This window comes from Heloderma suspectum, chromosome 3, assembly GCF_057233095.1.
Source record: "Heloderma suspectum isolate Gila_16-S chromosome 3, 16-S_ref, whole genome shotgun sequence".
Taxonomy (NCBI): domain Eukaryota; kingdom Metazoa; phylum Chordata; class Lepidosauria; order Squamata; family Helodermatidae; genus Heloderma; species Heloderma suspectum.
In genome coordinates this window covers 247,787,398-247,809,339 of record NC_139460.1, presented here as the reverse complement: position 1 = coordinate 247,809,339, position 21,942 = coordinate 247,787,398, and the positions used below count along the sequence as shown (strand labels likewise).

General features: G+C 40.8%; 1 protein-coding gene across 9 annotated transcripts in view; it reads left to right on the top strand.

The window, feature by feature from the left end:
• The window catches only part of ATRNL1 (attractin like 1), a 920,708-nt gene that overhangs the window by 247,236 nt on the left and 651,530 nt on the right, over positions 1-21,942 (top strand). For all 9 annotated transcript variants that reach the window (XR_014789465.1, XR_014789464.1, XM_084846134.1 and 6 more), the window contains one exon: positions 795-932. Coding sequence is in view for 7 of the 9 variants with exons in the window: in XM_084846134.1 (XP_084702260.1) it covers positions 795-932 (138 nt within the window). In the remaining 2 variants the exon portion in view is untranslated. The remainder of the gene's footprint in view (positions 1-794; positions 933-21,942) is intronic.

Here is a 21,942-nt window from a genome sequence, read left to right as displayed (position 1 = left end):
TTTCTATTCCCTTACGTAAGCTTTATATACTTGGTATCTAATGGAATACAACTAAAGAAAATCAGCGACAAATATATTAATGGGATCCTGATAGGGTGTTGGGATGGGGGTTCTTCAGAGTGGGATTGAAACCTAACCCATTCTTGCTGATCTGAGTGCTTTGATAACTGGCAAGTTTCTTATTCTGGTTCAGTTGGTGCTCATTTATTTTGTACCATACATTAAACACAAAGTAATCGGTGACAGAACTGAGGGAGGGCAAAACCTGCCTCTCCCCAGTTTGGATAGTAGTGTATGGGAATAATTCCATATGACCAGAAGAAAAATATATAAGAGATGCTAAACATGATAAAGGGTTAAATAAAGAGTGCCACAGAATGTATGGCCTGGGGGGTGGGGAACTACCAAGGAATGGGCAGAAACACCATAAATAAGCAAGGCTGCACCCCATCCCTGCTTGCTGATGTCAGGCTGGACCCACCACCCGGAACCTTCTTTCTGGGAGTGAAGGCAAAATTCCACTCTGCCTGTATTCTGTAGGGGGACAAATGCAGTTCTTCAATAAATGAACTGGTGTTGCATACCGGCAATGATATAACCATGGTATATTCTTTAGGATTCTCCATCAGGCGCTCCCAGGTTTATATTTATTCATTTAAACAAACTCTTATGTTGACTGTGAAATGCTAATCATAATCTTCTATGATACTTTGTAAGAATGACTATCCTTTTATCTTTTGTTTCATATTCCAAAACAGCTAAAACCCAGTTGTGACATCTTTTTTTTATTGCAGCTTGCCAGTGCAATGGACATAGCACTTGTGTCAACGGCAATGTTTGTGATCAGTGCAAAAACCTAACTACAGGAAAACAGTGTGAAACATGTATGCCAGGATACTATGGAGATCCAACTAATGGAGGGCAGTGCACAGGTAAGTGCCTTAAAATGGTGTTTCCATTATTTTCATAAATGAAAATTTAGGAAAATAATTTCTGAACTTATAGTGTGGGTTAGTTATTTAAAAAATAAATCCCAAAGCATTTAATCTGACATGTTGGCTATGATCAGCAATCATGTAACTTTATTTGGTATACTAATGAGAAACAAACCCTGCTGTTATTAGATGGGATAAGGTTCTATTTCCCTCATTACATTACTCAAACCAGCTGTTAACTTGTCATGATTTCTCACAAAATTTGGAATTGTTACTGTGTAAACGTATTCAATTGGTTAAATTCTATGGCCTTTTGGAGTGGTGGTCTTACCTTTTAAATACAGGGTCGCTGATTCCCCCCCCCCTTTTTTTTTTTTACTACAAAAAAGAAAAGCCTTGCTGATGCTTCAGGTGGCTTGGCTGCCTACAGCAGCTTGGTGGCATTCCTGAAACAGAATTGTGCCATAGGAATTCTGCTGCGGGAATATCACCAAGCTGCTACAAGCAGGCAAGCCACTGTTTGAAGCAATGTCAAGACCTTTTTTTGGTAGGACAGAAAGAGAGAGGGAGGGAGGGAAAGAAACCTGCAGCCACCACCTATTAAGGGTAAGAACAACTCACCACAAGGTTTAAGGATCCCCCTCTTTTATGAAAATTGATTGGGTCTTTAGGGATACCCCACCAAAATGAAATGGTGCAAAAAAACCTGGGCTGAATAATTTCATTATACAGTTCCCAGAGTTCCTTGGAAAGAAACTATTACAGTTTAATGTAGACATGCTGATTGAACGAGCAAGCGTTTCTTAGCATTCGTTAGCCACGTTAGGCATGGAAGTGCTAGTTTTCTGCTTTTGTACTTGGACACACAGCTTTTCTTATATACACTGACATTCTAGAAAATGTTTTATTTTGGTACTTGGTTTGTGGGATGCATGGAAAATACAGAGATGTGGCATGCAAATAAAGAAGTACATATATATTAGGTAGCAGAGAAATATATAATTTGAAGTTACTTTTTGAACATTTTTGGTAGGATGTGCCAGTTACTGGCACTAATAGTAGTACATTCCTTCGTTCATTTTCTCAGTTTCAGACAATAAAACATTGTTACATATAATTCAGAATGAGTGTGCTTGTTCTCACCTCACCAGTGTGGGAAGCTATGTGGGAACACATATCCTAGTGTACGTATAGTGGAAACTATTCATGCAAAACTAGATCTGATTTACTGTAGCCACTGAAAACACATAGAATGTTAGATGACATATTTCTTACATGGCAGTTATGTCAATCTGCTAAATTTATGGGACCCTTTGACCCCTAAAGGAGTTAATTTGTTAATGGACTCACCTGGCTGCCTAGCAATTTGAAATGCAAGACTGGTTATGTGGAAGTGTACATTTGATACGCTAAGGCAAAATACATTGGGAAAATATTCAAGGGAAAGATTAATGTCTACCCTTATTGACAGCTGCACATTTTCTTGGTGTCTTATGAAGCTTTAAATAATTCTTAACAGTTTTCTTATTTCCTGAAGTTGACAAAATGTTCTTTTGCTCTCTCTAGTTGCTCTATGGCAAAGTGATATATTAAAGCTGATTCTATTCTTCAGGGATACATTAGCTATCTAACTAAATAAGCATACTGTCACCTTTAGTGAATTATGTGTAATGTAATCATAAACAAAATCAGTGTATAAGCCCTATAAAATTAGACTTTTTACTACTTTTTCTGAAGTTCTAGCTACATGATATTTCAGTGAGTTCATAGGACATATTATTTCAGAACCGGCTATTTAAGCTTAAATCGGCTTAAATTGAAGAACGTAGGGAAAACCACTAAACCATTCAGGTATGACCTAAATCATATCCCTCATGAATATATAGTGGAGGTGAGGAATAGATTTCAGGGATTAGACCTGATAGACAGAGTGCCTGAGGAACTACAGATGGAGGTCAGTAATATTGTTCAGGAGGCAGCAACTCAATCCATCCCAAAGAAAAAGAAATGCAAGAAAGCAAAGTGGCTGCCTGATGAGGCTTTACAAGTAGCTGAGGAAAGAAGGGAAGCGAAAAGCAAAGGAAAAAGGGGAAGATGTATCCAACTGAATGCAGATTTCCAGAGAATAGCAAGGGGAGACAAGAAGGCCTTCTTAAATGAACAGTGCAAAGAAATGGAGGAGAACAATAGAATGGGAAAGACTAGAGATCTTTTCAAGGAAATCGGAGATATCAAGGGAACGTTTTGTGCAAAGACGGGCATGATAAAGGACAAAGAAGGCAGGGACCTAACAGAAGCAGATGAGATTAAGAAGAAGTGGAAAGAATACACAGAAGAACTATACAGGAAAGATCTGAATATCCCTGATAGCCATGATAGTGCCATCACTGAACTTGAGCCGGACATCCTAGAGAGTGAAGTCAAGTGGGCCTTAGGAAGCATTAGTAACAACAAAGCTAGCGGAGATGACAGTATTCCAGCTGAGCTATTTAAAATCCTAAAAGATGATGCTGTTAAAGTGCTGCACTCAATATGCCAACACATTTGGAACACTCAACAGTGGCCACAAGCCTGGAAAAGGTCAGTTTACATTCCAATTCCAAAGAAGGGCAATGCCAAACAGTGTTCAAACTACCGTACAATTGTGCTCATTTCACATGCCAGCAAGGTGATGCTCAAAATCCTACAAGCTAGGCTTCAGCAGCATGTGAACCGAGAACTACCGGAAGTACAAGCTGGGTTTCGAAGAAGCAGAGGAAGTAGAGATCAAATCGCCAACATTCGCTGGATCATGGAGAAAGCAAGAGAATTCCAGAAAAGCATCTATTTCTGCTTCATTGACTACGCTAAAGCCTTTGATTGTGTGGATCTCAACAAACTGTGGCAAATTCTTAAAGTGATGGGAGTACCAGACCACCTTACCTGTCTCCTGCGAAACCTGTACGAGGGTCAAGAAGCAACAGTAAGAACCAGACATGGAACAACCGATTGGTTCAAAATTGGGAAAGGAGTATGACAAGGCTGTATATTGTCGCCCTGCTTATTTAATTTATATGCAGAGTACATCATGAGAAACGCCGGGTTGGATGAATCACAGGTCGGAATTAAGATTGCCGAGAGAATTATCAACAACCTCAGATACGCAGACGATACCACCCTAATGGCAGAAAGCGAAGAGGATCTTAAGATTCTCTTGTTGAGGGTGAAAGTGGAGAGTGCAAAAGCTGGTTTGAAACTCAACATTAAAAAAACTAAGATCATGGCATCTGGCCCCATCACTTCCTGGCATATAGAAGGGGAAGAAATGGAAGCAGTGACAGATTTTATTTTTTTTGGCTCCCAGATCACCGCAGACGGTGACTGTAGCCATGAAATTAAAAGACACTTGCTCCTTGGGAGGAAAGCTATGGCAAACCTAGACAGCATAGTCAGAAGCAGAGACATCACCTTGCCGACAAAGGTCCGCATAATCAAAGCTATGGTTTTCCCAGTAGTCACGTAGGGCTGTGAGAGCTGGACTATCAGGAAGGCTGAGCGCCAAAGAATTGATGCTTTCGAACTGTGGTGCTGGAGAAGACTCTTACGAGTCCCCTGGACTGCAAGGAGGTCAAATCAGTCCATCCTAAAGGAAATCAACCCTGAGTTCTCATTGGAAGGACAGATACTGAAGCTGAAGCTCAAATATTTTGGCCACCTAATGCGAAGAGAAAACTCCCTGGAAAAGACCCTGATGTTGGGCAAGATTGAAGGCAAAAGGAGAAGGGGACGGCAGAGGATGAGATGGCTAGATAGCATCACCGATGCAATGAATATGAATTTGAGCACACTCCAGGAGAGAGCAGAGGACAGGAAGGCCTGGCGTGCTATGGTCCATGGGGTCATGAAGAGTCGGACACGACTTAACGACTGAACAACAACAACAAATAATTAAAAAAAAGAAATGATTGTTATTTTAAAATAATACATTCTCTTATATAACTTTGAAGGGGTTGAGTATTTTATACTTCCAGAATACACTGTTGCAGTCTTAAATTAATTACATAGGTCAACTCTTGTGTATGTGTATTGTGCACACACATTAGGGCTCGTATGAAGATCACTAAAAGTATTACTTTGGGGCAAATTGGAAAGATAGGGGTGCCTTGGATTATAATGGAGCGGAGAGGAGACTATCTGCTCCTCCTGATTTTATAGTTAAAGATTCATTCATTCATAGTTATATCTTGCCTTTCCTCTAAGAGGCTCAAGGTGGTGTACATGGTTTTCCCTCCATTTTATCCTCACAACAGCCCTGTGAGGTAGTTTAAGCTGAGAGTGACTGACCTATGGTCAACCAATGAGCTTCATGGTTGAGGGGGGATTTGGATCTAGGTCCCTGGACCAGTCTTAGTCCAGTGCTTTAACTACTACACCATGCTAGTTCACATCTGACCTGCAGATGAGAGTAGATAGAATTGAAGTATTCTAGTGTTTGTGTCTCGAAAAGTGGGAGTTGATTGGCCTGCTACAAACACTTACCATGCATCCATATTCTTCACATACCGGAGAACAGGTATGCACCTTTCCCTCTACCATATATTTAATGCAACATACATAATGGGCATTTCACATAGATGCCCATAGGCACAATGACAAAGATACAATGTAATCTTGTCTCCCCTCTTTGAGAGGAATGTGTGCCTATTTCTCTACCACATGAAGAGGATTGGTACCTACTAAGTTTCTGAAGTTGGAGCATAAACTGATGGCACTGTTTTGTATTTTGAGTTTTGTTCTATAATGTATTGTATAATAAGAACAAGAGAAGAGAACGGTATTGTGAATGTAAGAATTAGAAGGGCCATAAATAATATGCTACTATGTAACTGCTGTTAGAAATTTCCATTGGTGATAAAAGGCTAAAATTGACTAACTTTATGTTCTGGGACAATTTTACTAGTTCTGCTTTCAGACTGTATCATACCTAGTTAGCATGAAATAACTATATGCCTAACTCCATATCACTTTATTATTTGGATTGACCCATAATATTTATACTTCTTTCATTTGGAAGAGTGTGACATGCAGAGAGTATATACTTTGTGATAAATTTGTGTTGCGGTTAATTATATAAGACCTCTTTGCAATGGGCCATTCTAAATGTATTCCAAGTCACCTAGGATATTTATTACAGAAAGGTGAGAGATAAATTTTGATAATAAATAATAATATTGCGTCACTGCTAATTTCTTCAATGTTTTCATAAGATACCAAGAAAAGAGAGAGCTTTTCTCAAAACAAACAAAACATTGTCATGAATTACAAAACAAGATCAAACATTGCTTGTGCATCTTCATCACAGAGGAAGCAATGTTTAGAGGAAGCAGTATGCACATGAGCAACAGATGTCAATCCTAAATTAATGCTCCAACATAAATGCTAGGATCCACACAATGCATTCCACTTACCCAAGGGGGCCTTGCACTTATGCTTCAAGAACAGGATCCCCCATCTCTCATGGCTACTGCCTTTTTTCAGGGGACTTCCAAAAGCAGTTTGCAATATGGCATGGAGATATTTGTGATATTTACTGGGTGACAGCAAAGTGAAAAGTCCCACTGCATATTCCTATGTTCTTGGAGGTGCCTATAGCTGACTTTGTGGATCTAATTCATAGCCAGAACATTTTAGTTACAGGAAGTTTAAATATGATACTTCTGTGAGAATAGCTGAGTTGACTTTGCAGTTAAGAATGCTGGTGTCACCCAGTAAAGTATTGTTACTGAATATGCTCCTCTTAGATATGTGTAGAGACTAGCACACATTCTAGGAAACCTGCATTCATCTAAAAATAAACTTTGGCAATAAGGCGTCTGTGGCAAGAAAGGTAACCTAAAGTGATACACACATGCACACAAGCTTCAGAAAACGAAATGGTGCATGAATTCATTACAAACACAAATTTAAAATGCACAAGTTGATTTGGGGGAAATTAACCTGGTAAAAGCAACTGCAATTCAAATGCAAGAATAATAAACTGTTAAGGTTCAATGAAAACTGCTTTTGGGGGGAATTAGCTGAGTCCTCACGATGATTGGCTCCAGAGGCTAATCTAGGAGCCAAACTACATGTGATTGGATTATTTACCTCAGTGTGAGGAACCCTAATTTGAATTGGGACTGTGATGCTCCAATAGGAGGGATTTAAGCTCTACCTCATTTTCATCCCAAAATTACACACACACACACACACCACTGGGGATGGGGGTTAAAAAGAAAAAGAAAAGTCTCCATAGATGCCAATGCAATTGATTCCAATTGCCCTCCCATACCTGACCAGGGGCTGATAAGCAGTTTCCTTTAAAGCTGTGCAGGGGCCCTCCAATCCATCTCAGCAGCCACTTTGGGGCTTCCGAGGCAGGCCTAATTCACTTTGGGCTGATTTCCCCCCCCCCCCGACCTGCTTCGGCCTCCGGAGCCACAGCAGGATCCAGATGGCTGAATCCCACTTCAGTGCCCTCGTGAGCCCCAGCTCCTTACCTGGGCCCTCAGGACACACACTGACAGCCATCTTCTTGTTCCTGGGAGTCGCCTCTGCTGCTAACTCCTGGGCCCTCAGGACATGTGCCGGAAGCTGTCTTCTTGTTCCAGGGAGTCGCCATTTTTAAAACAACGGCTCCCTGTATTTCCGGAAATAGATCCTGCACAAATGGTGGCTGTCAAGCCATCAAGTTGCATGCTTGACGGCCACCATTTGTGCAGGCTCTATTTCTGTAAATATAGGGAGTTGCCATTTTAAAAATGGCGACTCCCTAGAACAAGAAGACGGCTAACAGCCGCATTGTGAGGGTCCAGGTAAGGAGCTGGGGGCTGGGCGGTGGTGCAGCTGGGCTTCTGGATCGTGCCAAAAAGCTTTGGAACAACCCGACCTGCTTTGTGCCACTTCATGCCCCCTTGGCCTCACCTCAGAAGTGGCCCGAAGCGCTTTGCTTCAGCTCCGAGTTTGGGCTTCAGGCCAAGCAGTGCACAGCCCTAGTTTCCTTTCTCCTTGTCTGGCCTTACCAAAGTAACTACATTGCTACCTCTACAGGGCTTGTGTTCATGGCTGCCAATGTTGAGGGGTGGGGGGCAGTCGCAAGGCCCACCCTTGAGTCAAGCTGTCTGCTATCTTGCTGGTTTCAGACAGACAGACAGACACACACACACACACACACACACTTGCATCTTACCTTAAGTATCATGACATGTAGTTGCATAACGAAATTACAAAAAAACCTTTTGTTTTCTTTCCAGTCTCCCAACAGCTAGGGACTGCAATATTTTGCTTTTAGAAATTGTTCTTCTGTAGTTTGATACACGCTGAACTCTGCCAGTTCTGATGAAACCTTGTAATTGTCTATTGACTGGGTGTCTGTATGAGAAAAAGCATGCAAATATCTTGGCAAAAATTATCTCAAGTTCCTTGTGTAACCATCCAAACTTGTATGGGGCTAGTCTGGCAGCATACTGCTAATCCTCTTGGAAAATACAAGAATGTTTTCTGTAACAATCACAAAATGATGATGTAGAGTGAGAAAATAATTACTTTCAAGATTGTATTAAACATGGAATGAATCTACACATAGCAGTTATATCATTATCATACTGTTATCATAACTATTGGTGTACACATGACACCAATAGTTATCATAACAGTATGATAACAGTATAACTGCTATGTGCAGATGCAGCCATGATTTCAGTCAATTGTGTTGTGCTGTTCTGAGGAATTTTGAGAAAATAGAATTTTATTGGAGACCTTGTCCAATAAAATTCCATTTTCAGCTGACAGCTGTCACAACTACTTAATAGCATGTTCAAGAAGCTAAGATGATGGGGCAATAAAACTGTATAATTGGCTGTGGGAACTTGATGCCAAGAGAAGTCAAATACTTTGGTATCTTTGGAAATATTGGATACTTTGGGATTTAGTGTAAGAGAGGAGGTGAGGACAGCTGGTAGAGAGTGCATGAGCCCAAAAGTGGAAATAGAAAGTTCATGGGGAAGTTGTGGTATAGGGATCAGCAATTTGTGACCCCAGGGGGGTCTGCCTGCTTCCTGAGTTGCAAAAGCAGAGATAAAAGGGGATGCAGAGAAACAGGTGGCTCCTTGGGTAGTGGGATTGAGGCTTTGCCCTTCCACTCTCTTCTAAAAGTGTTATTTTTTCACAATTAGTTTGTGACCCAGGGCTATCCATCCAAAAGGGGGGGAAGGAAATCAAACTGTAGACAAAGTGGCTTATACCAAGAGTGGACAACCTTTGGGGCCATGAGGACTACATGCAGTGCCGGGTGTTGGGTTGGGGGTAACACACACATACCCTGCCCCCTGAGATTAAGGGATGGGATGGCTAGCAGTTATGGGGAGGAGAGTGTAAAACCTCCCTCCAGTTATCATGATCAAGATCATAGTTTTTTCACTGCTATTAGCAGTGAGGAAACAGCAGTCTCTGCATTACGTTCATTGGGGGTGGGGAATGTTCTAAGGTTTGGGGTTGGGTGGGTTTTTTTTGGCATATCCCTGTGTGAACACTGAACAGGGAAACATCGTCCATGGTAAGATTGAGGTTTTTAAACATGTGTGAATGCACTAGTAGTGAATTAAATTAGATCGGCTGAACAAATAAAGTATATGTTTGTTTGTATGCACAGGGAGATGAAAGAGTGGTATGACAACACATTAATATATGTAGCTTGTGTGGCATGGTAAGGGGGAGAAGAAAAAGCAATGCAAGGACTTTTAGATCTGAACTTGTGAGCAAAATTTTTTTTTGTTTCCTTTTATGTTGTATTTTCATTCCATTTGTCAGCTAGGGCTGATGGGAGTTGTAGGCCAAAACATCAGGAAGGCCACAAGTTGCCCATCCCTGTGTTAAAGTAATTTATTTAGCACCAGCATTGTTTCTTTTAATGAAGATGTTTCACTACTGACCCTCCTGTTACTTCTTTAGACCAGAGATGGGCAACTTGTGGCCCTTCAGATGTCTTGGCTTACAATTCCCATCAGCCCTAGACAGCATAGCTAATGCGGCAATGATGTGAGTTGTAGCCAGAACAACTGCTTTAATGATATTGGGTTGGATCAAGACTAAGTTAGTCATGCATTGATTTCAAGTTAATCATGACCAACCTGTTCCAGTAATTTCAATGGGACTAAAACACGACTAATTTTTTAACTTTGGCTTAATCTTCACATAGCAGTTATACTCTTATCATGCTGTTATCATAACTATTGGTGCCCACTGTTGTCATGTGTGCCAATAGTTATGATAACGGTATAACTGCTATGTGTAGAGTCAGCCTTTGTATAGTCTGCCTTTTAATTAAACATTTCAAAAATTTCTCTGCTCATGCAAACTGTCTCAAACTGATTTTCCCCGGATTCCCCTCTTCTAGTTCAGTCTCCCCACCCCATATCTCAGGCATTCTCTGATGTTCAGAAGCTTTGTTGAAGGTGTTCTGGGGAATTTTCTTGCAATTTTCAAGTACTGCTTTGGGATGCAACCCATAGTGTATAGGAATAGGGGACCATGGGAGCTAAGTTAAGATTAGGTTCACAGAAGTTATAATTAACCAATTTCATCTTTTGATTGTATGGCATTGAGAAGTTTATACAGTAATTATGATAGGAGAACCAAGGTGTCATTTTTAGCAAGGATCCTACCATTCCTTTGCCTTTGAGTATGCACACAGAATACTGAACTATGCTGTGTTTTGAAAAATTAATGCAATATAACAGTCTTCCTCAACACGGTGCCCTCCAGATGTTTTGGCCTACAACTCCCAGAATTCCTGACTGTTAACCATGCTGGTTGGAGGTGTTGGGAGTTGAAGCCCAAAACATCTGGAGGACATCAGGTTGGGGAAGGCTGCAATATAAGAATATACAAATACTTTAGGATTAGAATGCACTTATACATTGAACGTCACCAAGAAATTATGAGTTTTATCCAATTGTGTTTCTCCAGCGATTGGAGCCTCTTTGATCCAATGAAGGCTTCTATCAATGGAATGGAGAGGGAGGGGATTTTTGCCAGTTCCCCCTCCCCTTGCACCTCAAAAAGGATGAGGGATCCTTCATATCTGTGTGGGTGGTGTTGCAGGGGCTACAGGGGGGGAGAGGGAGTTATCATTCCACTGACAGAAGCCTTTGCTGGATCAAAGAGCATTCCATTGGCAGAGGGACACCACTGGATTCAACCCTGTATGTTTTAATGGAATAATTGGTTTAGTTAAAGTAAGTTAATCCAAGGTTTAGTAAACAGATGTTGTCTATGGTACATGATAGATCTTGTCAGTATCTGAACAATCTTTAGCTAAATCTGGGATTTCAATCATTTCCTGTATTCCCATGGACATCAGTAAAAAGTGCTTTCACACACATCCATTAAAGCAAGGTTGTTGGACTGCAACTCCTTTCACCCTCACATTGGCTATGCTGGCTAGAGGAGTTACAATCTAACATAATCTGAGTTGTAGTCATTTATTAAAGTTTAACATTCTGCTGAGAAACATTAAAATGTCTCTTTTATATTACAGTGAGAACAGGGAGGACTTGGGGATATATACACAGCTTTCCCTACCTTCTTAAAACTTAGGGAATAGTTTTGAAATTTACACATTTAGTGAGAATAGTTCTGCTAGAATATAATGAAGCAATATTTTGTTGCAAAAGCCCACCGTATGAAGGATGAAACTGCCTGAAGTACTGCAGGTGAACTATACTCTGGATAGTTCACCTGCACATTGCTTAACGTTACCTAATCCAGGCCAAAAATTGTCTAGATTTAAGGGAACTACATCTATATTCAATAACAACAACAACAACAACAACAACAACAAAAACCCTGCTGGTTTGAGACCAGAGTTAAGGCTATCTCATGTTGTCTCAAGCAGCACAAACTCCAGAAATTGGAAGCTAAGGCTGATGCCTAAACAGACATGCCCCGTGATCAGTAATGATGTTGTGCAATGTCACTAATTGTGCTTGCTTACAACTTCTCCTCCATGCACCCACACATTTCCTAGGTCTTTCAGGCCCAAATCCAGATGGGGAGGATGGAGTGCCTGGGACCAACAAAGATGCCCCACATTTCCTGGTCCTGTATTGCTTTGTGAAGCGTCTGAAATGCTTCATAAAGCATATATTAGAGGAATGCTACTTTGTATTGATCCATGCCTGTTTGTTGCTTGTAAGCAAGCTCAATTTGTGACATTGCACAATATCATTACTGTTCATGGGGCCCTTCTCAGAAGACAAAAATTTGGGGCTATTTAACTTGTAGAGTGGAAAGCAGGATCATGCCCTTTGCCCTTAGTCTCCACATGTTTGGCTCTTTTTCATGGCGCCGATGCACAAATAATCTATATGCATGTAGTTGTGTACACACAATCTGTACCCTGCAAAAATACAAGGTACAGCTCATGCAGAGAGAGAGAGAGAGAGAGAGAGAGAGACTCTAAGTGTGTACACCTTATATGTACATATGCTCTGTGCAAATGAACTGATCAACATGCTTAGATTAGAGGTGGTTCCAGGACATGAAATCATGCTTACATGAGTATCCTTCACTGTTAATTGTCTGCAGAGGGCTAGTGTGTGTATTGGTAATAGGGCATATGTGATTGCACAGTAAAACTTCTGTTCAGGAAAGTTAACTGTCCTACAGGGCCACTGGGCTTGGTTTGCCTGTGATTCAGTTGCTTGGGGCTTTGAGAAAAATATAAAAATAATCTTCATTCTACAGTGACCTTGAAAATCCTCCAATGCCAGTTTTGTGAGTACTCATTAAAACAAATTCCCTATTTGAGGAAAGGGTCTACCCCCCCCCCCGACCATTCAGTTGCCATTCAATTTCAAAAGCTTATGGGCAAACAGTGGCACTGTGTTCTGCTTAGTCTTTTAAATTTTCTCAGACTTATTATTATCCCCTGTAGATTAAGTGTAAGGGGAACGTTTTGCCTTCTGTATAGAATCGCATTTGTTTAGAGATCCTGTGTCCTTTACCATATTTTGTCGTTTTCATCTACAGCAGGCTTAGTGGAAGCTTCTAGGCCATGGCATATTGCTGTCTCTGATTTTATAGCCTGATAGCACTGCTTAGGGTAGATAAAGCCATCTAATATGAGAGTGAATGGGCCTCAAAGCTTCTATTTTACGCCATATAATCCTGGGTTTAACTACTTGTTTTCCCCCAAAATGTCCATGCGTATTTGCCCTGTGCTGTTTGGTATCCAGGAAAGAGGAATGATATGCTCCCATAGATAAGCAACACTTTAATAATAGCAGGAGAGCTCCTAGATGGCTTCATATACCACATGATTTCTTTTTTTATAAAGAGAGGATTCCTCTATGTCAGACTTCCCAATCTTGTATCCTCCAGATGTTTCAGATTATAGCTCCCATCAGCCCCAGCCAGCATGGCCAAAATAGTCCAAAGCAGTCTTCCCCAAACTGGTGCCCTTCATGGGTTTTGAACTTTTAACTCCCATCATCCCCAGCCAGCATGGCCAATGGTAAGGAATGCTGGGAGTTGTAGTCTAAAACATCTGGAGGGCACCAGGTTAGAGAATGCTTACTAGAGAACACCAGGTTGAGGAAGGCTGCTCTATATTAAGGTTCTTTGAATCCCATCACTTTTGTGCCTTTATAGAGCACTTCAGCTAATAGTTAAGGGACCTTGTAGCTCTCCCTACTCCAACATGCACTAAAAGAAAGCCTAAGTGCTGCTAACTTTGGCGGTTGCTTAGGAATAGGAACACAAAGATAGTGAAAGATCTCTTAGTGGACAAGCTACCACTGGTTTAAAGAGATTGCAAGCTTTTGAGTTAACCCCCCCCCTTAATTAGGCAGAATTAATATTCAGAGAGAGAGAGAGAAGGAACACATGTGTATTTGAGGAAATGAGTTTCTGCCAAACATATGTTCTGTACTGCCAGTTCTCACTGGGTTTAGCGATGTGCAAGATCAAACTTATTTTCATAGAATGCTTTGAAGGAAACTTGTTAAATTATGTTGACTAGTAATTTACTCAAGCAAAGACTCTGTACAGGTTTCTATCTTAATTATGCAATAAATGTTCTAGAACAATGTGGATCCCCCCTCCCATTTTTCTAAATGTATGAGATCAATAAAAACATATAGTCTGATTCATATATTTCATGCTGATTAATATATCTTGAAGAAAGGCTGTGATATTAGAAAGTAAGAACGTTCCTCCAAATGTTTTATTTAATTTGGTAGCACACACTCATGTTCACCATACGGTACTCAGAGAATACAGTAACTTTTGACGTATGAAACATAAGCCATGAAAATTGTGATTTCATCGTGTGAAGAGTTCATTAGTTTTCAGTAGGTATGAACAGTCGTGCATAGCAATATATCATTTCACTGTCTGACATCTTCAGTTCACACTAAGAACTATTTAACTTACTAAGTTAAGCTTTTACATTAATTTTCAGTATTGCATTTGCTAGTTGTGTGTAAAATATAACTATTTGCTTTTAACAATACAGCAAATTAGTTTAAGTTCTTATTTAAGCTGCAGGTGGGCTGCAGGAAGGTGCCCTTTATCCTTCTGAGTGGCTGTGAGCTCACCAGGTGCTTCTGAGAGCTCCAACTGAATTGGGGGTGTGTGGGCAGGAAGCTTCAGTCTGTTTCCCGCCTCCCAGCTGAGCAGAGCAGAGCAAGCTGCTCCAGCTGGTCCAGGGACTACAGAAGCAGGCAAGCTCCCAGATAGCGAGCGAACAGAGCGAGCGCACAGGGGGAGCAACCAGGAGTTGTCCAGGGGAGTTCGGCAGGGGAGGTCAAGGGGGAGGCCCCTAACATTTTTTTTAATTATTTTTATTTTTTATTTTAACTAACTTTTTTCCATTTATTTGTCTTGTAACACACACTTTCACACCAGTGGGACTCTGCTTTTAACCTCTACTGAGTAGAGGAGCAGGCACAGGCTAGTCTAGAACAATCACAAAGCTAGACACAAAAAGGGAAAAGCGGCTATGGAAGGACAGGGCTCTCCAGTGGTGGTGACCTGCAAGGTGCGTGCAATGTTTGTTTTCTTGCCTGAGAACAACATGGCCTACACCTGCAACAAGTGCAAGTTGATCACGCTACTGGAAGAAAAAGTAAGTGGGCTGGAGCGGCGACTGTCAACCCTCCTGGGAATAAGAGAACACGAAGAGTTCTTGGACAGAATGGGGGAACTACAGCAGCGAAGGGAAGACCAGAAGCTAGAAGAGCAACAGCAAGATGAGGCAGAAGTGGGAAATTCTGAGGTGAAATAAAATGGAGTAGAGGATACTCCTTGGAAAAGGGTGACAGTTAGGAGAAGAAGAACTAGACGCCACTCTGCACCAATGGAAGCAGTGGAGCTGTGGAACCGATTCCAGGTACTTGTAGATGAGACTGGAGGACAGCCTGCAGAGGAAGAATCACAGGGGAACCTACATGAGAGTGAGCAAGAGGCTGAAGGTCAGTCAAACAGAGGCGATGAAACCCAGGCCTACAACAAGAAGAAGAGAAGACTGGTAGTAGCGGGAGACTCCTTGCTGTGTGGGATCGAGACCCAAGTATGTCGTGAAGACCCGGGGACTTGCCAGGTATGTTGTCTCCCGGGAGGACGGATTAGAGACTTGAGTGAAAGGTTGCCTGCACTCATAAAGCCCACTGACAGGTATCCCTTTCTTCTCATCCATGTGGGAACAAATGATACCGCCAAGCAGAGCTACGAAGAAATCACGTCAGACTTTGAAGCTTTGGGAAGGAAACTCAAGAACTTTGGGGCCCAGATAGTTTTCTCATCTATCCTTCCAGTAGTTAGAAGAGGGCTAGAAAGGGAACGAACAATGTTGTTCACTACACCTTGAAAACAATGTAGTGATTACTTGAAGCCAACATGAATTTGTCAAGAACAAATCCTGCCAGACGAATCTGATCTCATTTTTTTGATCAGGTAACCTCCCTTGTGGACCGTGGGAATGCTGTAGACATAATATACCTCGACTTCAGCTAAGCTTTCGACAAAGTGCCCCATGATATCCTGATGAGCAAACTAGCTCAAAGTGGGCTAGATGAAACAACGATCCGGTGGATCCGCAGTTGGCTACAGAATCGGACTCAAAGAGTGCTTATCAATGGGACCTTCTCAAACTGGGGAGAGGTAACGAGTGGGTACCACAGGGCTCGGTCCTGGGTCCAGTGCTCTTCAACATTTTTATTAATGACTTGGAGGAAGAGGTGCAGGGAATGCTGATCAAGTTTGCAGATGACACAAAATTGGGCGGGATAGCTAATACTTTGGAAGACAGAAACAAAATTCAAAGTGATCTTGATAGACTGGAGCGCTGGGCAGAAAACAACAGAATGACATTTAATAGGGATAAAGGCCAAGTTCTGCACCTAGGAAAAAGAAACCAAATGCAGTTACAAGATGGGGGATACGTGGCTCAACAACACGACAAGCGAGAAGGATCTTGGAGTTGTTGTCAATCACAAGCTGAATATGAACCAACCATGTGATGTGGCTGCAAAAAAGGCAAATGCTCTTTTGGGCTGCATTCATAGAAGCATCGCTTCCAAATCCCGGGAAGTACTAGTTCCCCTCTACTCAGCACTGGTTAGGCCTCACCTGGAGTACTGTGTCCAGTTCTGGGCACCACATTTTAAGAAGGATGCAGACAAACTGGAGAGGGTTCAGAGGAGGCAACAAAGATGTTCAGGGGACTGGAAACAAAGCCCTATGAAGAGGGACTGAAGGAACTGGGCATGTTTAGCCTTGAGAAGCCTGAGGGGAGATATGATAGCGCTCTTCAAGTCCTTGAAAGGTTGTCACAGAGAGGAAGGCCAGGATCTCTTCTCCATCATCCCAGAGTGCAGGACACGGAATAATGGGCTCAAGTTGCAGGAAGCCAGATTCCGGCTGAACATCAGGAAAAACCTCCTGACTGTTAGAGCAATATGACAATGGAACCAATTACCCAGGGAGGTGGTGGGCTCTCCCACAATGGAAGCATTCAAGATGAGGCTGGACAGCCATCTGCCAGGGATGCTCTGACTTGGATTCCTGCATTGAGCAGGGGGTTGGACTCGATGGCCTTGTAGGCCCCTTCCAACCCTAGTATTCTATGATTCTATGAAGATGCCTGGTCTTCATGAGCTGCAGATAGAATAATCTGCATTTAACACTGAGGCTTTGGGGAAGAAAGTTGTTGAAATAACCATAATGTAAAAAAATCAAGGAAGTAGAGACCTGGGGATCTTGCTTGTATACATCCTGTCAACTCAAGTGACCTTGGCATGTGCAAACCATCATGAGAGTCTCAGCTGGAGAACTGCCAACAGTTGGCATGGTAATGAAGGAGCAGACCACCCACATTTTACCTATAGAGGAATGGACAGACACAGGAGAACCCCTAAAATACAGAACAGCCACTAAAACCCAAAGTGTAGTACCCCCATCCTCATGTTCCCAGGCAGCTGCACATTTAACTATAATGTGTAAAAAAAAAAAAGGCAGCACGACTGCCACAGTTTACTTCGCTTCAATGGCACAGCAGATTTTCCCATTGGAGAAGTCCATAGTAAATCGCCCGTGTACCGCAGCAGAAGCTAATTTGCAGCTGCAATGCTGTACAGTTATGACGGAGTGAAGGTTGAAAGTGGTGCCATGTAGATGGCCCCTTAGTATAAATGAATGAGAACAAGACTGAGATTTTGTCCCTATCCTGTGTCTACGCTCCCGGTTTTATTTATTTATTTCATTTGTACCCCAGCTTACTACCAAGAAAAATGGCACTCAATGTCTTAGAATCATAAATTAAACGTAATTAAAACAATAATAAAGTTATTGTTATAACAGTACCATATAACAGTACCAGTCTCATTTCAGACACCTGAGAAAGATACTATGTGTTAATCTGGCACTGAAAGGGTTAAATAAGTTTGCTAAAAAAAGACTGAAGAGGCTACTTCAAATAATCTGCAAGAAGACGTAAAAAGGAGAGTTGGCAATTTTAGCATGTTTTAGTTTTGCTTTAAACTGCAAGTAGAATGCTAGAGGGTGTGGAGAATATTTTTATCTTATAATTTTATCTTTTAAAAATATTGTTATCTTATATTTGATACATTCTCTTTCACTGCCAATAATGTAATCACAGAGAAAGCTTCTAACACTCATATAACTACCATGCTACTTTTCTTAATTTTTGAAATTTTCTTAAAGCATTTAATAGATTTCAGTGTATTTTTAGTCTGTAGTGATGTTTGACTGTTTGGACTTAGCTTGGCTACACTAATTGGTGTCTAGAACCCAATTTGTGTAGGTTCTGATGTTAAAGAAGACCAGAATAACACCATGATTGATAGTATTGAAAGCCACTGAAAGGTCCAGCAGAATCAGGAAAAACTTCCTGACTGTTAGAGCGATACGATAATGGAACCAATTACCCAGGGAGGTGGTGGGCTCTCCCACACTGGAAGCATCCAAGACGAGGCTGGACAGCCATCTGTCAGGGATGATCTGACTTGGATTCCTGCACTTAGCAGAGGGTTGGACTCGATGGTCTTGTAGGCCCCTTCCAACCCTACTATTCTATGATTCTATGATTCTAAGCCCCTATGTGTCTGTGTAATACTAGTAATGGAATAAAAATGAGGTTTGTTAATCTTGGAGAGATTTACTGCTAAAGTTCAATACTATGGTTATGATTTATAGAAAAATGTACTGATGAAATTTTGAAATAAAGAGCCTGAGTGTATCTTAGGAACAGCCACTCATGGAAAGCAGCTTTCCTCCTTCCCGCTATAGACCCCTGCGACCCTAAGGATCAGGGGATTCTCTGGAATTTTCATTTGATGAGGTGTGGGGGACTAGAGCTGTAGGCTCCAGTCAGGAATCAGTGACAGTCACTTTTGCAAGAAGAGGTGCCATTCTGAGTACCATTGTTGTTCTGTTAAGTTTCAGCTGGAGAAGATTAACATAAAACAGCTCTTATAGAAAGACAACATCTTTCTTTTAAAATGTACAGTTTATTTTTGTTGCAATGTGTTAGCAGCAGTGCCTTCTCTGGTAATTTGCTAGTTTTATGTTTTGTACTTCTGGTTTTGATAAATTTTTCTGGTTCATTTAGGGTGCAATCCTATGCATGTTTAGACAGAAGAAAGTCCTAGAGTTCCCAAAATCTAGGACTCCTATGCTCCCATGCTAGGAGTTGGAGGACTTTTTCTTTCTAAACATGCATAGGATTGCACCCTTAATTGCTTTGTGGGGGAATATATTTACCAACTGATGTTGATTAGAGTACAAATGGCCCTAATATAGCTTAGTGTCGTTCATGGCAGGACCAGCTTTATCAATAGGCATCTGACTAAGGATCTGAGTAGGGTACAATACTGTATCAACGAAATCTGGACTGCATATTTAGAATCCAGCTCAGTGGGATGGGATAGTTCTTTCTTTTGAATAAACATGCAGAAGAAGGAGTGTGGGGGACAGGAGCAGGCAAAGTTGGATTGTTCTCCTCACAGGGCCAAATGACATCAGCTGCCTTGTGGGAAGGAACATATGGCCCAATCCAGGCTCTGGGCCAGCACCAGGACCCCGTCTCTGGCTTGGATTTGGGGGGAATCCCCTATTTTTTGTTGTCTTTTAATGTTTTGATATTTTTACAATTTTAATATTGGTGATTTAATTGTATTTTTAACTTTTGTTCACTTCTATTGATATTTCTATTTATAGGTTTTAATGTATAAGTTTTAATGTTGTAAAGCCGCCTTGAGTCCCAGTATTGGGGAAAAGGTGGGATATAATTAATAACAACAACAACAACAACATCAGATAGCTGATACCTGCTGAGGTGGAGCTGGTTGTATTGTTCAGTTTTATAATTTGAGCACGTGGTTCTTGCTGGATCTCTTGTATCTTATATTGTAAGCCACTTCGAGGACTTTAGTTGAAAAGTGGGATATAAATCCAGTAAATAAGTAAATAAATGCATAGGATTATGCTGTAAATCTCCCAATTTAACGTCTTGTTGCACATTACTATTTTGAGATCAGGGTGACTGTGTAAAGTCACTGACTAGGGACATACTTTAAAGTTTATTCAGTTGTGTAATTGTCCACCAATGGTCCTTACAATTTTAGAGGCTGGAAAATTTCATCCTGAAATTCCCCCCCTTTGCAGAGGGGGGTTTAAAAAAAGAAGAAAAAAATGTCCCCATTGGAATCAATTTCAGGATGAAAATGAGAGGGAGGAAACTTAAATTTCCCCTCCCAAATTGCCATGGTCCCAATCTGAATTGGGGCTGTGTGTGCTTACAGTCAAGTAACTCTACTATGTACGATGAACAGAACATTTAGTTTGGCCCTCAGTGGCCATATATTCAGCTTCTTTCCCATTTGTAAAACTGAAGTAATTAAGATCTGCCTGAGTGGTTTTTATTAGAGGTGTACAATTAATTCCACCCTGAAAAATGTCACTAATTCTAGCATCATTCTTTTAACTTCAAAAATGTTATAGAGACTTTTGCTTGAGCAGGAACCAATACATGCATCTCCAATTTCACTTGAATCCAACATTTAACAGTAACATAGCAATGGGCGAAATCTTGTGAAAAATGAAGGCAATCTTTAAACTTTCCCTGGAATTCCTACATATGTTTCACTTGAGCAGATCCTTCAAATTCTTCTAGAATGTTATTGTATACCTAATTAGTTGACAACTCCAGTGTTTTGTTTTTAGATGACAATGGATGATGATCAGGATTGCAATATACTTTGCATTCTAACAATGCTATAAACTACTGTTCATTGGTTTTGGATGTAAATGGGTACACTTTGTATTCATAAGAAGGCTGTCAACACCTTGCAGTAACACATTATATCTTTAATCTTTGAAAATATCCCTTTGCTATTTTTCAGTAATCCCGATGAACATTGGAGTTCCAATCTGCATTGGTTTGGTTTAATATTACCCTGAATGTTAATAAATCAATGAACATGCTGAGTGTAATAGCAGTGACATAACTGTTTATTAATCCTTCTTGAGAGAGGCACATTGAAACAGTTCTCAAGTGCATTTTAAAATTATCCATGTGCACTCTTTGGTGTAAAAATCCAAAGCAAACAAAAAGTAACCTATGTAGTGAACTAATTTTTAAATGGAAACTCCCTTTTCAGCTGTACTTGAAACAGGGAGGAAAGGAACCACTGTGTTCTAAATTCAATTGCTTAAAATGTGTGCTTCGTGAAAATGTTTGTGGTTATTCTGTTGTCAGCATAAGGAACTACATTTTTATGCTGAGCCAGCAGCCCAGAAGCAATCACACCATAGGCTTATTATTAAATAACTTTTATATGGGTGGTAATTTTACAGCATGGTAAAAATCTTTAGTAAAATTATATTGCCTTCAAAGAATATTTTTGTTGTTCTTGCAATCTCCATATTGTACCAGTATGGATGCCGTTATTTGCCCCAAATAGCATTTAAATGTATATGTTAAAAAATGTAATAGAAGCTTGAGGCATTTCTTGCTGCCTCAGAATGTGTCTGCAGTGTTTGTATTAAAATGTAGAAATAGTTAATATTTTGTTTTTTTAAGTCTTATTTTTTGCAGTGACTTTTCTAAGGTTTTTTATTGTAATGTTGGACATGTGTAATGTTGGGTTGGATTAAGATTACATTTTACTACTGCTAGTGTTGTATAGTGGCAAGAGTGTTGAACCGGGAGCTGGGAGATCTGGATTCTAGTCCCCACTTGGCCATGGAAGCTCACTGGGTGACTTTAGGCCAGTCACACACTCTCAGCCCAACCTACCTCACAGGGTTGTTGTTGTGAGGATAAAATAGAGAGGAGGACGATAATGTAAGCCGCCTTGGGTTCCTTGCAAGAGGAAAAAAAGGGGGATATTAAATAAATAAATAAATAAATAAATAAATAAATACTGTTAGCTAGCAAGAACATATTAACCTGATGTTTGTTTAGGAC